The sequence below is a fragment of the Choloepus didactylus genome, chromosome X, assembly GCF_015220235.1.
Source record: "Choloepus didactylus isolate mChoDid1 chromosome X, mChoDid1.pri, whole genome shotgun sequence".
Taxonomy (NCBI): Eukaryota; Metazoa; Chordata; class Mammalia; order Pilosa; family Megalonychidae; genus Choloepus; species Choloepus didactylus.
In genome coordinates, this window is record NC_051334.1 from 73,921,477 (window position 1) to 73,934,802 (window position 13,326).

The 13,326-nt window shown below is 41.3% G+C and overlaps 1 protein-coding gene across 1 annotated transcript in view; it reads left to right on the forward strand.

Annotated features, from left to right (window-relative positions):
• Positions 1-11,961, forward strand: part of KIF4A (kinesin family member 4A) — a 146,476-nt gene extending 134,515 nt beyond the window's left edge. The window contains exons 26-31 of the mRNA XM_037821548.1: positions 224-301; positions 635-733; positions 1,268-1,468; positions 9,081-9,197; positions 10,810-10,932; positions 11,194-11,961. Coding sequence (XP_037677476.1) covers positions 224-301; positions 635-733; positions 1,268-1,468; positions 9,081-9,197; positions 10,810-10,932; positions 11,194-11,397 — 822 coding nt within the window. The 3' untranslated portion in view covers positions 11,398-11,961. The remainder of the gene's footprint in view (positions 1-223; positions 302-634; positions 734-1,267; positions 1,469-9,080; positions 9,198-10,809; positions 10,933-11,193) is intronic.
• The last annotated feature ends 1,365 nt before the right edge of the window (positions 11,962-13,326 follow it).

A 13,326-nucleotide genomic window follows, 5' to 3' on the forward strand; every position in this document is an offset into this window, starting at 1 on the left:
GTTCCTACAAGTGCTGTCAGGGCTGCTGGGAGCATTGAAACAGACCCGGCATTCAGGACTCCTAGGAACTGGGAAATTTTTGCAGGGTGTCAATGCCTGCTGTGCAAAAACCATCTGCCGCCAGCAACTTGGCAGCAGTATGTTTTCATCTATGTGAGTTGTTTGGTAACCCACATGTAGTGCCCAAAATAACCCCACCTATCACTGCACTATCTGGAAATAGGATGAAGAACTTGAAAAGATGCGAGAAGTGTGTGAGCAAAATCAGCAGCTCTTCCGAGAAAACGAAATCATCAAGCAGGTAATGTGGTTTCCAGCCCACTTGATAAGCCTTGGGAGACCATGTTGCTACGGAGGCCAGTCCTTTGGAACAACCTTCAGTGTGATGACTTGGCTCTACGTTGTGTTCTACATTGTGTTTCCATATGATATAGTAATGTGCATTTCAAAATGGTATAAACACAAAATTTGGAATTTGCTCTTTTCTGAATTGAGTACTGACATTGGAAGGTACTTTACTGTGGTTTAAAAATGAGCTATTCATTGCACCCTAGGTCTGAAATCTTTGTTTTAGCCACATACACTCTCAGAAGCTGCCTTGTATTATACACGTTGTCTCTTCTTTTTCAAATAGAAACTGACCCTTCTCCAAGTAGCCAGCAGACAGAAACCTCATCTTCCTAAAGATACCCTTCTATCTCCAGACTCTTCTTTCGAATATATCCCTCCTAAGGTAAAATGCCCGGTGCCTGGGATATCTTTCCATAGCCAAGGTTTGGGGTGAGTGTGCTAAAATAGCCTTTTATAAAAGATGGAGCATTAAAATTCCCAAATTCTAACATCTTAATTTTCCTTGGATTCCCAGATAAAGCTACAGTACAATCCTAGGGAAAACAGGCATTCTCCTGCCTCAGAAGGCTGACTTTTGGCCATGTACAGGCATTATGTAACATAGCTGAAGAGAAGGAGCAGGAGAAAAGAGCAGTGCTCAGCTGTCCATCCAAAGATACTTATCTCATCATATCATGAATCCATTCCTTTCCTCCCTCAGATTGGTCAGCCTCCAGTTTATATCCCGTCAAAGACCCTGAGGCCAAAGGCTAAAGCAGGATTTCTCCTGGTTAATAAAGTCAAGTGGGGGTATATTTGAGGGAGTCTTAAGTCCCTGCTCTGAGAATATAGCTGGCAACAGCTACTGGGAAGATACGATGCCATATTTATTTATTTATATTTTTATTAAGTAACCATTCCAAACCTTTTTTCTTAGCCAAAACCTTCCCGTGTTAAAGAAAAGTTCCTGGAGCAAAGCATGGATGTTGAGGATCTAAAATACTCTTCAGAGCATTCTGTGAATGAGCATGAGAATGGTGATGGTGACGGTGACGGTGATGTTGATGGTGATGATGGGGATGATGAGGAATGGAAGCCAACAAAATTAGTCAAGGTGTCCAGAAAGAACATCCAAGGGGTAGGAACCAACTCTTCACCTTTGTCAGGGGTTCCTGCCAGTGGGATAGCTCTCTGGATCTAGCAATGTACTGGCCCCGTATCCTGCACCTGAGCTCCCTAATTCCCAGTCAGAGGCATTGACTCCACTGAGGGGGGTTTGTTGGGCCAGCTCTGTATAAAACCTGGAACTAGTAGTGTAGAGACTGCCTGAGTTTTCAGGTTCTGTCAGTCTAGACAGGTAGTGTTCTACACCGTTTCATTGAGGCAAGTTCCAAAGAGATCATAATAATCCTTCACATTTTTATAGCACTTTACAGTTTATAAACCGTTCTCATATATGTTATCTCTTTTTTTTCTCACATGCATATGCCATTTAATATTAAGATTTCATTTTCAAAGCATTCAGACAATTCACTTACATAGAAAAATAAGTTAGGTTTTGTGGAGTGGTAATGGCCCTTATAATCAACACCACTTGATTTGTACTTCTCTGTCTGTCCAATGGTAACGGGCACAGGCCAGTACAGAGGGCTGGAATCCCCAAATTCTTCATTTTAGTTCTTTCAACCTCTTCCTGCTTTCATTTAATAGCTCTCATTTAAAATCCACCATCTCCCTTTTTCTCTGTTTGCACTTTATTAGAGGGGTGACTAAGCACTGAAAAGCTAAATGAAACAGGAGAATGGGAAGGAGAAATGCAAGGCATAGAGAATCCTTTAGTCATCTGCTGCTTAATTGAGTGATGTCTAATCTTGATCAGTTATTTATATGTAGTATCTTCACAAAAATCCGGGAAGTATTTATTATCATTTTCATTTTAAAGATGGACCTAAGACCTAGAGGAGGGAAATGACCTTGCCCAAGGCCATACAACCAAGTGGAAGTCAGGACTGAAATCAAATCGTCTGACTCCACCATACACAATACCACGGTCCAGTCAGTGAAAACTGCTGACTAGAAGCTGAGTGGGAACTTTCTCCTTACCTAATAGAGTGATTGTCCTCACTAGGCTAATAGGTAAAGGAGGATACAGAAAAAGCTAATAATTAAGGTCAAACATACCAGGTTAAGGCTAGTTGGGATCAATTTGACTTTGAGGCATGCTTTATTTACTTACACAGTGATCACCCTACCTAGTTATCAAACCTAGATGTTTTATGTTGAAACATTAACTTCACAGGAACCAGAGTTCACCACTGCTACCCCCACTGTGCCCTGCAGTCACATTCTGCTTAAAGGGAACAATTCACAAATTATCTTATCTGGCTTCCTGAAAGGTTACTTGATTTCAATAGTTGATAGCTAACCACATGGGGAACTGGGCCCTGTAAAGCCACAACTCCCGAGAAAAGCAAGTCAAATGGGGGGCATTAAGTCATTTGGTCAATCAGTAGTCATCAGGAATGCAGTCCATCATGCGCCCTGGGACTAATAGGTCTTCCTTAGCCTCATAATCTAATAAGAAAACAAGGGAGAGAAAGAAGCATACCATAGAACCTAAGCCTATTCATCTCTGGGAAATGGACTGAGGGGATTTTAAGAGCAACTATAAAGCCAAACCAAGTAGGTATAATTTAAGAAGATACCATGAAAGAGATGACTGTGGCTGCTTATAAGACAGAAAGGGAGATTATTAGGCAGTACCCTAACCCTCGCCCTTAGAAATTCTGCATGTCGGCAATGAGCCAACAACCCCACCCCAGGAACTCTGCAAGTTTGCGATAACATTTTACATTTTAAGCTCCCAAGTCCCCGCTCCCCAAGCTCCTGTTCTCAAACCAGCCAATGGAAACTTGCCAGCTACCCCCTTCCCCGAAGTAGCCACTGAAAAACTGCAAACCTAGACCTGCCAGCCCCCCGTCCCTGGACAAAGAACTTCCTGCCAACCATCTTTTATAAGCCTTACTACTCCCCTCACTTGGGGCCATCACCATCTTAGGCTTCAGCCCGCCTGCACCCTGCCAGACAATAAAACTCCTTAGATCGAGTTTTAGTCTCTTCTCTTCCCGATTGAAAAACCTAACAGATATAAAGTCTTAGGAGCATCCGTGGGAACATTTCTGGCAGGATGAATAGCATATTGCAAAGACTTGGAGATGGTGATAGAGCTGCAGAGGGTTGGGGCACTTAGAGAAAATGGGACAGAACATGTCTGCCTTTCATTCATTTACTCCACAAACATTTATGAAATCTCTATTATGGTTGAAGTGGAGTGCATGAGCTGAATATAAATTAAAAATTCAGTTAAGTAATAGGAGGCAGAAGTGAGAGGCACATACAGAAACTAATGGTGGAGGACATAACCCCTGGAAAAGTTTCCAAATGTGAAGCCAATATGAGTATACTTGTCCTCAGAGGAAAGCTTATTATACTTATTATAGCCCTGGTGCTCTAAGATTAAAAGGGAAATATGGCAGTATACCAAATATTGCTAGTAAATAATATTTACTATCAATGACATATTTACTATGACATAGTAAATATTCAGACATTTACTATGTCTGATACAGTGAGAGATGATTCTTTTATGGGCTCTTTCTTTGATTTTATAACTTTGAAAGGAGAATATAGCTGAGTTTTTAAGGGGACAAGTTGGCATAAATTCTAGTTTCTCCCTTTTGGCAACCTCAAAGTATGTGGATACTATGACTGCTCTTTGATTAGACTGCTCATAGACACATTAGCTTTAGACCTTGTTGCTTTTCATGAAAGCCATTGTAATTATTGCTTTAACCCAGCTGAAGCTGGTTGGTACTATCACAAGGTTACTGAAAAGACGACTGCAATAGGCACCAAAATGATGTCTTGTGCAGAGTTAATACTGAAAGAGTAGGCTTCCTCCCTCAACCATGTTTCCTGTGTATATTAACAAGGTGCAGTGTAGTAGGACATATGCTATGGTAGAAAAAGTAATAGCTTAGAAGCCAGGAGACATGGATTCTAGTCTTCAGTTTGCCTCTGGTTAGTTGGGTAACCGTGAGAAAGAGAAAGTCACTTCACCTCTCTGGGCCTCAGATTCCTTAACTATGCAACGAGGGGATTAGACTAGAATTGTTGATGTGTAAGGTCCTTTCCAGCATTAATGTCCTAAGTCAAAGTAACAATTTTAATATGGCATTTTGTGGCATCTGAGAAGTTAAAAGAAGGAATATATGCAAAAGTACCTTGTGAACGATAAAATACCATACAGGTATTGTTATTAAAGCACTATAAGCATTTTACAAATATTTTCATTGTCCCCTTTGGCAGAAAAGAGGGAGCAGATATTCTTGTCTCTACCTTACTGATAAAAGAATGGAGATGCATTTGGATGAAGTGATTTGTCCAAGGTCATGCCAAGTATTAGATATAGGACTAGAGCCTGAGTCTCCTAATTTCTATCCTGGTATTCTGTATGTTAAAATTTTCACCAGATCTTATTCTGAAATACAGGGTAATATTGAAATGACTGCTTGAAGAATTATAGACTCTAAAGCAATAGTTCTCAGTCCTGGCTGCACATTAGAATACTCAAGGGAGCTTTTAGACACAGGGAGCCTTGGAACCCCACCTACAGATATTTTGATTTAATTGGTCTGAAGTGGGGCCTGGCCTTTTTGAAAAGCCCCCCCAGAGATTTATTATGTGCAGTCAAGGTTGAGACCCACTGGTTTAAAGGAACCCTAGAGGACTTTCAGCTCTACTTCCCACTCTCTATAAAGAATCCCTCTATTATAGTGGTTCTCAACTGTGGTGTTGGGACATGCTGGTGGATTGCCAGCAGTTGTGATACACACACATATGTATTTGAGGTTATGTCTGTGTTAAGGTCACTCTCCCCTTCTTACATTCTGATCTGTTTTCTGGAGTGAGAGAGAACAAGGATGAAGTTATACTTAGTGCATGCAGCATACATGCAAATACATCTGTCAGGTATGTCATGACTGTTCTAAAACACTCCTTCTGGGTATGTAGCCTCTGCTTGGTTGGAAACTTCTGGTAGGGGTAGGCTCACAGTCTCACAGGGCAGCCCATTGTATTCCACTAATTATTAGGAAGTTGTTCCTTGTTGAGTTAAAATATGGCTATCCTGTAAATCATCCCCTAGGACTTGGCTACAGGAAAGTCTAATTGTTCTTCCTTATGACAGCCCTTTAAATACTGCTTTATTAATATTATCCCTTTGGACAAATTTGAGAAACTCAGACAGAGTAATGGTATATCTTTGAGACATTTAGATGAATTTGTAAATGGTCGAAGGGCCATTTACCCCAGCTATAGCAGTCAGTGGTTCAGTATCATCCTGGTAAGGTGCCTCTAGGACATGTCATAGAACTCTATCTTTTGCCTTGTATTAATTCAAAACAGCAAACTTCTTTTTTTAATTATAATGTCTTCTTGTGTTGGCAAGAGTGAATAAAATGGGCATTCCTGTCTATTGCTATTAGGAATGTAAATTGGTATACCTTTCTTGAGGGCAACTTGTAAATATGTATCAAAAACCTTAAAAGTATTCCTATCCTTTGACCCAGTAATTCCACATATGGGAATTTATCCTAAGGAAATAAACAAGACAGGCAAGGACCTTGCCCTCATGAAACTGCGATTCTTACAGGGAGACTCACAAAGAGACCAAGAAAACAAATAAAATAATATTAGATGGTGATAAGAGATAAAATAAATAAAATATAGTGATGTCATAGAAATGATGGAGTGGGAAAAGAGTGTTTTAGAAGAGTACTTGGGGGAGGCCTCTCTGAGGAGGAGATATTTAAGCTGAGATCTTAACAAAAGTGAAGGAGCATGTCAGGAAAAGAATCAGGAAGAACATTTCAGGAAGAGGGAATAGCAAATGCAGACACCTCAGGAAAGGAATGAGCTTGATGTATCAAGTAACAGATGAAAATGCTTGTGTGGCTGCAATGTATTGATAAGTGAGAGAGAGCAATATAAGATAAGGTCAGAGAAGTAGACGGGGCCACATCCTGGAGATTTGTCAGTCATGATAAGATTTAGATTGTATTTATGTACAAGAATATTCACTGCAACATTATTTATAATAGCAAAAAAAAAATTACAGTGTAAGACTGGTTAAATAAATTAACTTAGCATGATGAACTATTATGTACAATTATTTAAAAACCTGTCTTTCAAAAATATATTTCCCATGTCCTTAAATACATTTAATGTTTAGTAAAAAAGCAAAATACTGTATTCCAATTTAAAAAACAAGATTATATATAGGTTTATAAGCATAGATAAAAGACTAGAAGGGAATACATCAAAATGGTAATAGTGGTTATCTTTGGATGGAAAAATTATGTAATCTATATTTTTCTATATTATCAAATTTTATACAGTCAAATATATCATTCTCATAATCAGCAAAAAGATATTATAATTGTTTCTTTTACCTTCACAACTACAGAACAAAGGTGATGGTTCTCATATGAAAAAAGACTTAAGGGCTTGAGTTTGACTGCAAACAGTATGAATCCATAAAGATGTGACAAGAAAAGAAAAAGCTACTGTGATTTTTGGCCTCATTAACAGAACTGTTGGGTCCATAACAAGGGAGGTGTTTGTCTCAATCTACTTCATAACAGTCAACCCATATCTGGAGAGTTTTGCTCATTTGGGGATGTTACAATTAAAGATGAACTTCGACAAACTGATATATAATCCAGCTGCTGAGAAAACTCAGAAACCATGTCATGTGGTGAATCGTTGAGGAAGCTGGGTTTTTAGCTTTGTGAGGATTTCGATAGAGGGGGACTGGGGAGTGAAAATTATATTCAGGGTTTGACCAAATATGCTGTGAAAGTGGGGTTAAATTATTCTGCATCATTCTAGATGGCAGAATTAGGTCCTGTGGTTAAAAATTATATAGAAACTACTATTATTTCAAGTTAACTCAAGCTTTGGGTAATTAGACCAGGGATGCTAGAGAGGGGCTTCATACATCAAATCAGGCTTTAGATGGCCTCTAGGGTCTCCTCTGACTCTAATCCATCACTGTGTGAGCTCTGCCGCTTATGTCTTTTCCAAGCCAAACTATCCCCCTTTCTTCCATCATTTCTCTTTCAAGAGAGCTTCCTAGAATTCTGGTCACCCACTTCTTTTTTGTTTAACATCCTCTTTATTAAACACATACAGTGAACACCTGAAAGTGCACACAAGGAAACATACTTAAGATTAAATAGGTTTAATACATGTAAAGCACTTATAACAGTGCTTGGAACACATTGTTAGCTGCTACTAACTCTGCTTGTAAAAGTAAAAAAAATGGTACTATCAGGAGAATGGATAAATTGTGGCATGTACATAGAGTGAAAATGAAAGAACTGGAGCTTCATGTATCAACATTTAATTGAATGCCATTTATATCAAGTTTAAAAGCATGTAAAACAATTCTTTATTTTTTTATGGAAATTCATATATAGTAAGACATGCATGGGAGTGATAAACACCTAATTCAGGATACTACTTACCCCTGGGAAAGAAGGAGGCGAATGGTATCAGGGAAGTGGACTCAGGAGGCTTCAGTTATAACTGTATTTTACTTATTAAGGGGGGTGGTGGGGACATGATTGGGTTTTTAAAATTATTACTGTCAATGCTTTTGTATGCATGAAAAAAAATTATGGTGCCCTAATAGGATACGTTATTTCAAATGTGGTCTGATGGACCCTGGGTACCGTAAAACGATTGCTCCCCATGTTTTCTGAACTCCAGATATCTGCCTGAGTGGATTTGCTTTTTGACAGCAGTTTCAACACCGTTGACTCCTAGAGCTTGCTGACAACTCAAATCCCTAGGTCCTTTTTGGACAAACTACTTTTTTAAACCAGATCTCCCTCCATCTTGTATTTATATGACTGATTTGGGGGAACCTAAATACCAAACTTAAATTTATCCCTGTTACATTTCTTCTTGTCTACTTTCAACCCATAATTCCAGCCTGTCAAAATATTTTTGAGTTGTGATTCTGTTATCTTACATATTAATCATCCTTCCAGCTTTGTGTCATTGTTACAGCTGATAAATATGCCTACCTTGTAGACTGGTTATGAGAGTCATATAAGATTTTATATTTATACATATGAAAGAACTCTGAAAACTGTAAAGTATATACAAATGTAAATGATTTTATTTCATATCATCAATTATTTATTAAAATGTTGAATGATTAAAGTGTTGAGGACAAAGCCCAGGCTGACAGTGGACAAATTATAGAAATGTGAGTTGGATGAAAGTAGAGTTAGGTAGATCTAAAGACATTGAGCAACTTGACTCAGTCTTTAAATATACCTAACAGTACTACCATCCAGCTTGTAGTTCTTCACTTGGTCCATAAAATTATCATGAGAGCATCAGTTGCCTGGCATTATGGCATCCCTCTGAAGTGTCTGTTCAAATGTATTAACCAAAAAACATGGATTAGTCTGGCATGATTTGTTCTTTGTAAATCTATGGTGCTTCTTGGTGAACATTGTTTCGCTAAAGAAGAAAGGACTGAGGAAATAGAAGCTTGGTAATGATGATGGTGCTTTCAGTTTTTCCTAGAAAGGCTTGACAATGAAGGGAAGGCACTTTAAACTAGTCTTCTAACCCTTTTAGTAATATGTTTTTCTACACACCTATTTTTGCAGTGTTCCTGCAAGGGCTGGTGTGGGAACAAGCAGTGTGGGTGCAGGAAACAAAAGTCAGACTGCGGCGTGGACTGCAGCTGTGATCCTACAAAGTGTAGGAATCGCAAGCAAGACAAGGTAGGAGCAGTGCTATTGCCCCTCACCATCCCTTCAGTCGTTTTGCTAGCTTCTGCCCTGGAGTCTCAGGTACAGCTCTTCCTACCTTTCTCCTTCCCTCTGCATCTAGAAAGAGGCATTTCATTTCCTAATCTTTGTGCCTCTTTCCACATACCCCCTTCAGAGACCATAGTCATTCTCAGGAGATTCCCAGGTACGCAGCTGATTTCCTTGCTTAAATGGCATGCTCCCCACCCTAGCCTTAGCCTTTGGCTGTGTACAGTTTCTGGGGCAGGAACAAGGAGCAGGAAAACAGGCATTTGCAGGCATAAAGGCAAGCAGGATCAAATTAGTCCAAAGGCTTAACTGGAACTGCAAGAGCCATGTGCTGAGGTGGCAGCTTCCAGGAAGGAAATTAATCCTTCTCACATCTTGAGACATTAGTTACTTAGGCCCTCTCCATGGGCACCAGCTATTCCATGACTCTCAGAGAAGATGCACAGGAACCTGATGTTTCTAATAGTCACTACTGTGAGCAAAGCTAACTGTAGCTATACTTATATTGCTGCTGGGAATAGCAAACTCAAGGAAACCAAATGTGCCCTGAGAAGAGCAGCAGCAAACAGGGCAGATAGCCTGAACTTGCCTTATGCCTACCTGTGGCTGTCGCTATAGCTATGTGATATATAATAATTCTGACAAGCATAGTCTAATGATCATTCATCATGCATATCTTGAACATCTACATGTGAACAGCTTGCCCTAAGTTTTCTATTGAAAAGACTTCTAACATAGTAGACATCAGAAAACTAAAGTGGCAAGCTAGAGGTTAGGCCAAGAATAACAGAGTAGCAGGGTCCTTAGAGATTCTCTATTCCATTAATTTTCAAATTGGGTTCTAGAGTCCTATAGTGGCTCCATGGAAGTGCCTTAGAGCAGAGGGGCATGGCCTGAGTCAGGTTCAACCCCACTTCAACCAAGCAACTTGCTTTTTACTTGTTTACATATTGGGCTTCTTCTTAGAATTTCAATTGTAAAATGCTTCCATTTTACGGAGAAGGAAACTAAGGCCCAGAGATAAATTTTAGTGACTTGCCTAATATTACACAGCTGGTCATGGCAGCTAAGATTAGACCACGGGTTTCCTGACTCTTAATCCAGTTCTGGTTCCATGACAACAGGCTATAATTCTAGTTCAGGTTCTACCACAGGTTCTACCTTGTTACCTAAGTAACTGCTCTCTCTTGGCCTCAGTTTCCCTATCTGAAAGGAAGACTAATACAGGCAACACCCTCTAGGGATGCTAGAAGGATATTGCAGATTGTAGAGGGGGGAAGCTTAAGCAAAGAAATAACCGAGGCTTGGCCTCATTTTAAACCTTGCCTTACGATATGTTCTGTGCTGCTATCTTATCCAATCCTTTGCCTTCAGAGGCCTGCCTCCAAACATCCCTCCATTCCTTCGGGAAAAGGCATGTCAAACACTACATTCTCTCCAAGTAGGGTCTCCCTAAGACTTGCTTAGACTGACTGATTAGGCACTCAGAGCTGGTACTTCACAGGTTGAAGGGGAGCAGACTGATTTTGTAACCCTGGTAGCTGATTTATAGTCTGTCTGTCTACCTGATTCTCAGGATAGCTTGGTCACTGTTGAGCGGACTCAGGACTCCGAAGGCTCCTTCAAACTGGAGGATCCCACAGAGGTGACCCCAGGGTTGAGCTTCTTCAACCCTGTCTGTGCCACTCCCAACAGCAAGGTAGGAGGGCTGAAAGGCAGGTGATTCCAACTACATTAGCATCCATCTCTGTATTAGCTATGGCAGAAATGGGGGGTGGGTGTCAAGGTGCAGTCAGCTCACTGGGAGTTGTGCCTAAGTCAGAATCTAATTTTTCCCACAGAGCAATCTTAAGGGACACCTTGTATCACTGGGAGAGTGTTGAGCTTTTGTAGTGGCTAGGTTGGGCTGAGCTTCTACCCCTATTAGAGATCTATTCATACCTGTCTCTGTCCTTCCTAGATCCTGAAAGAGATGTGTGATGTAGAGCACATGATCTTAAAGAAGACGGCTCCGGCTCCCTCCTCCCTTGACCTCCCAGAGTCAAAACATGCAGCAACAGAATCCCAGGAAAATAAGGCCCCTGAGAAGAAAAAGAAACGTGCTCTGGCCAGCAATACCAGCTTCTTTTCTGGCTCCTCCCCTTTTGAAGAAAAGGCCCACTGAAGATTGAGTCATCATCTCTACCCCCACTGTGGCTTGGGAGATGCTTTCAGATTGCATTTCAGATTTCTTGCTGGTGAAAAAAGGGACAGAGTGCTGTTGAAAGGTTATTGGTGAATGTTAGCTTTCAGTCTCCTTCCTCATCCCCCTGCCCCAGACTACTACTCTCTCTTCTCCACAAGGGTGCTAAGCCAACTACTGAAGACAGAACCAGCTGACCTTCCTAAGGACTCATCTGGAACCAGTGCCAAATACAATCTGGCTCTTTCTTATGGGAGCAGTTAAGGCTGTCTCCTGATGGGGATCAAGCTGAGACTGTTCTTACTTCTAGGTTGTCTTAGAGCTTAACCCTCAGAAAGGGGGTTGGGATCTCTCCTGCCCTCCCCTTCTCTGGAATTTAAGTGTTTTAACAGCACCCTCAGTTGTCTTCCATGGTATCCCTGGTCTTCATGTTACTGAGGTAATCGAAATATTTTAAATGTTAATGTTAAGTACATAAATAAATTTTAGTCTGTTTAATGTTTAGGGAGAAATAAAATTTCAGCCTATGAAATAAAGGAGACATTGCAAGTGCCTGAGCCTCCCTGCCCTCTTGTAGGTGCCCTCTTTCCCATGGGGTAATGTGGAGCACAACGTTGTGTTTTTATGTTGCTTTACTACCTAGGAAATTGGAATAAAGCTAGGAAGGCCAGTGGCCTGAACTCCACCATAGAACCTGCCTGGCCTCCAGATTTGAGAGGAATCAACATTTCCTAAGCATCTACCATGTACCTTCCACTATTTTATTTGCTCCTCACCAAAAAAAAAAAAAGTTCAAAGTAGATATGTATCTTTATTTTGCAGATGAGGAAACTGAGGTACAAACAAGTAACTTTTCCAAAGTCACAAAGTTAGTGAATAATAGAACTAGGACTTGAACCCAGGTCTAACACCACAGCTTGTGTGTGACTCCAGAGTAGCAGCAGCGGCCAATGGGCCCTGATGCTCTGAAGCCTGACTTCTTGGCGGAAGACAGACGTGGGACCACACTGCTGTCCAACCCTAGGACAGAACAGCACTGGCTGCTGGCTCTCTGGTTTGAAAAGGGAGAGGAAGGGTGTGGCTTACTCCTTACTGTGCATCAGTTTTCTCCTTCACTGCTGAAAGCTAAAAGGGGGCTAGCTCTGGAATGCTATACACAGGCTGCTGACTGGCTTTGTAGCCTTCTGAGGAGTTCTTAAGCCCCGGGGCTCAGATCCATGCATCCTGACTCCCTTCCACCACCACCCCCCACACACACACAAGAAAGCTCCCAGACCACCCCCCATGAACTCTGGCACACTACAGCGAAGACTCCTTCAAGCAGAGCCTAAGCAAAGGAACTTAAATGACAACCTGCCTCGAATGAAGCCTGGCGGAGGACTAGGTGACCCGGCAGCCCTCTCTGGCCTCTTGCCAGCAAGCAGCCCTGCTTCTTTTTGCATTTTAATGCTGAGGGAGCAAGGGAGCCTTTGCCATTGCCAACTAGAGCCTCTGGCTGGATACAATGAAAGGATGGAGGGGGGAGGTGTGCAGCTCTTGGTGTGAGAGAGCCAGTCTTCCTTCTCACTGTTCAAAACCCTGCATGTGTGGGGGAGGGGTGAAGTAGCTGATCCGCAGAAAAGACATCCTTTTCCATCAACACTATCCTAGCCCCGAGACTTGGAGCCACTGCACCAGCCAAAAGGTAGAGATCAATCAAGCCAGTGCCCAGCCCCCATTCCACCCAGAGCCCTGTGCTTTAGAGCCAAGCGGACTTGACAACTTGTCAGCCAGCTCCCTCCTGCTGATGGTATAGAAATGGCATCTTTTTTATGTGTTAAGGTGCATTTATCTTCCAAAAACTTATGGCCTTAACATACCATGCACACCTCAAATGACTCTTGGAAAGATTTTAGATGCCCTGGGGAGAAG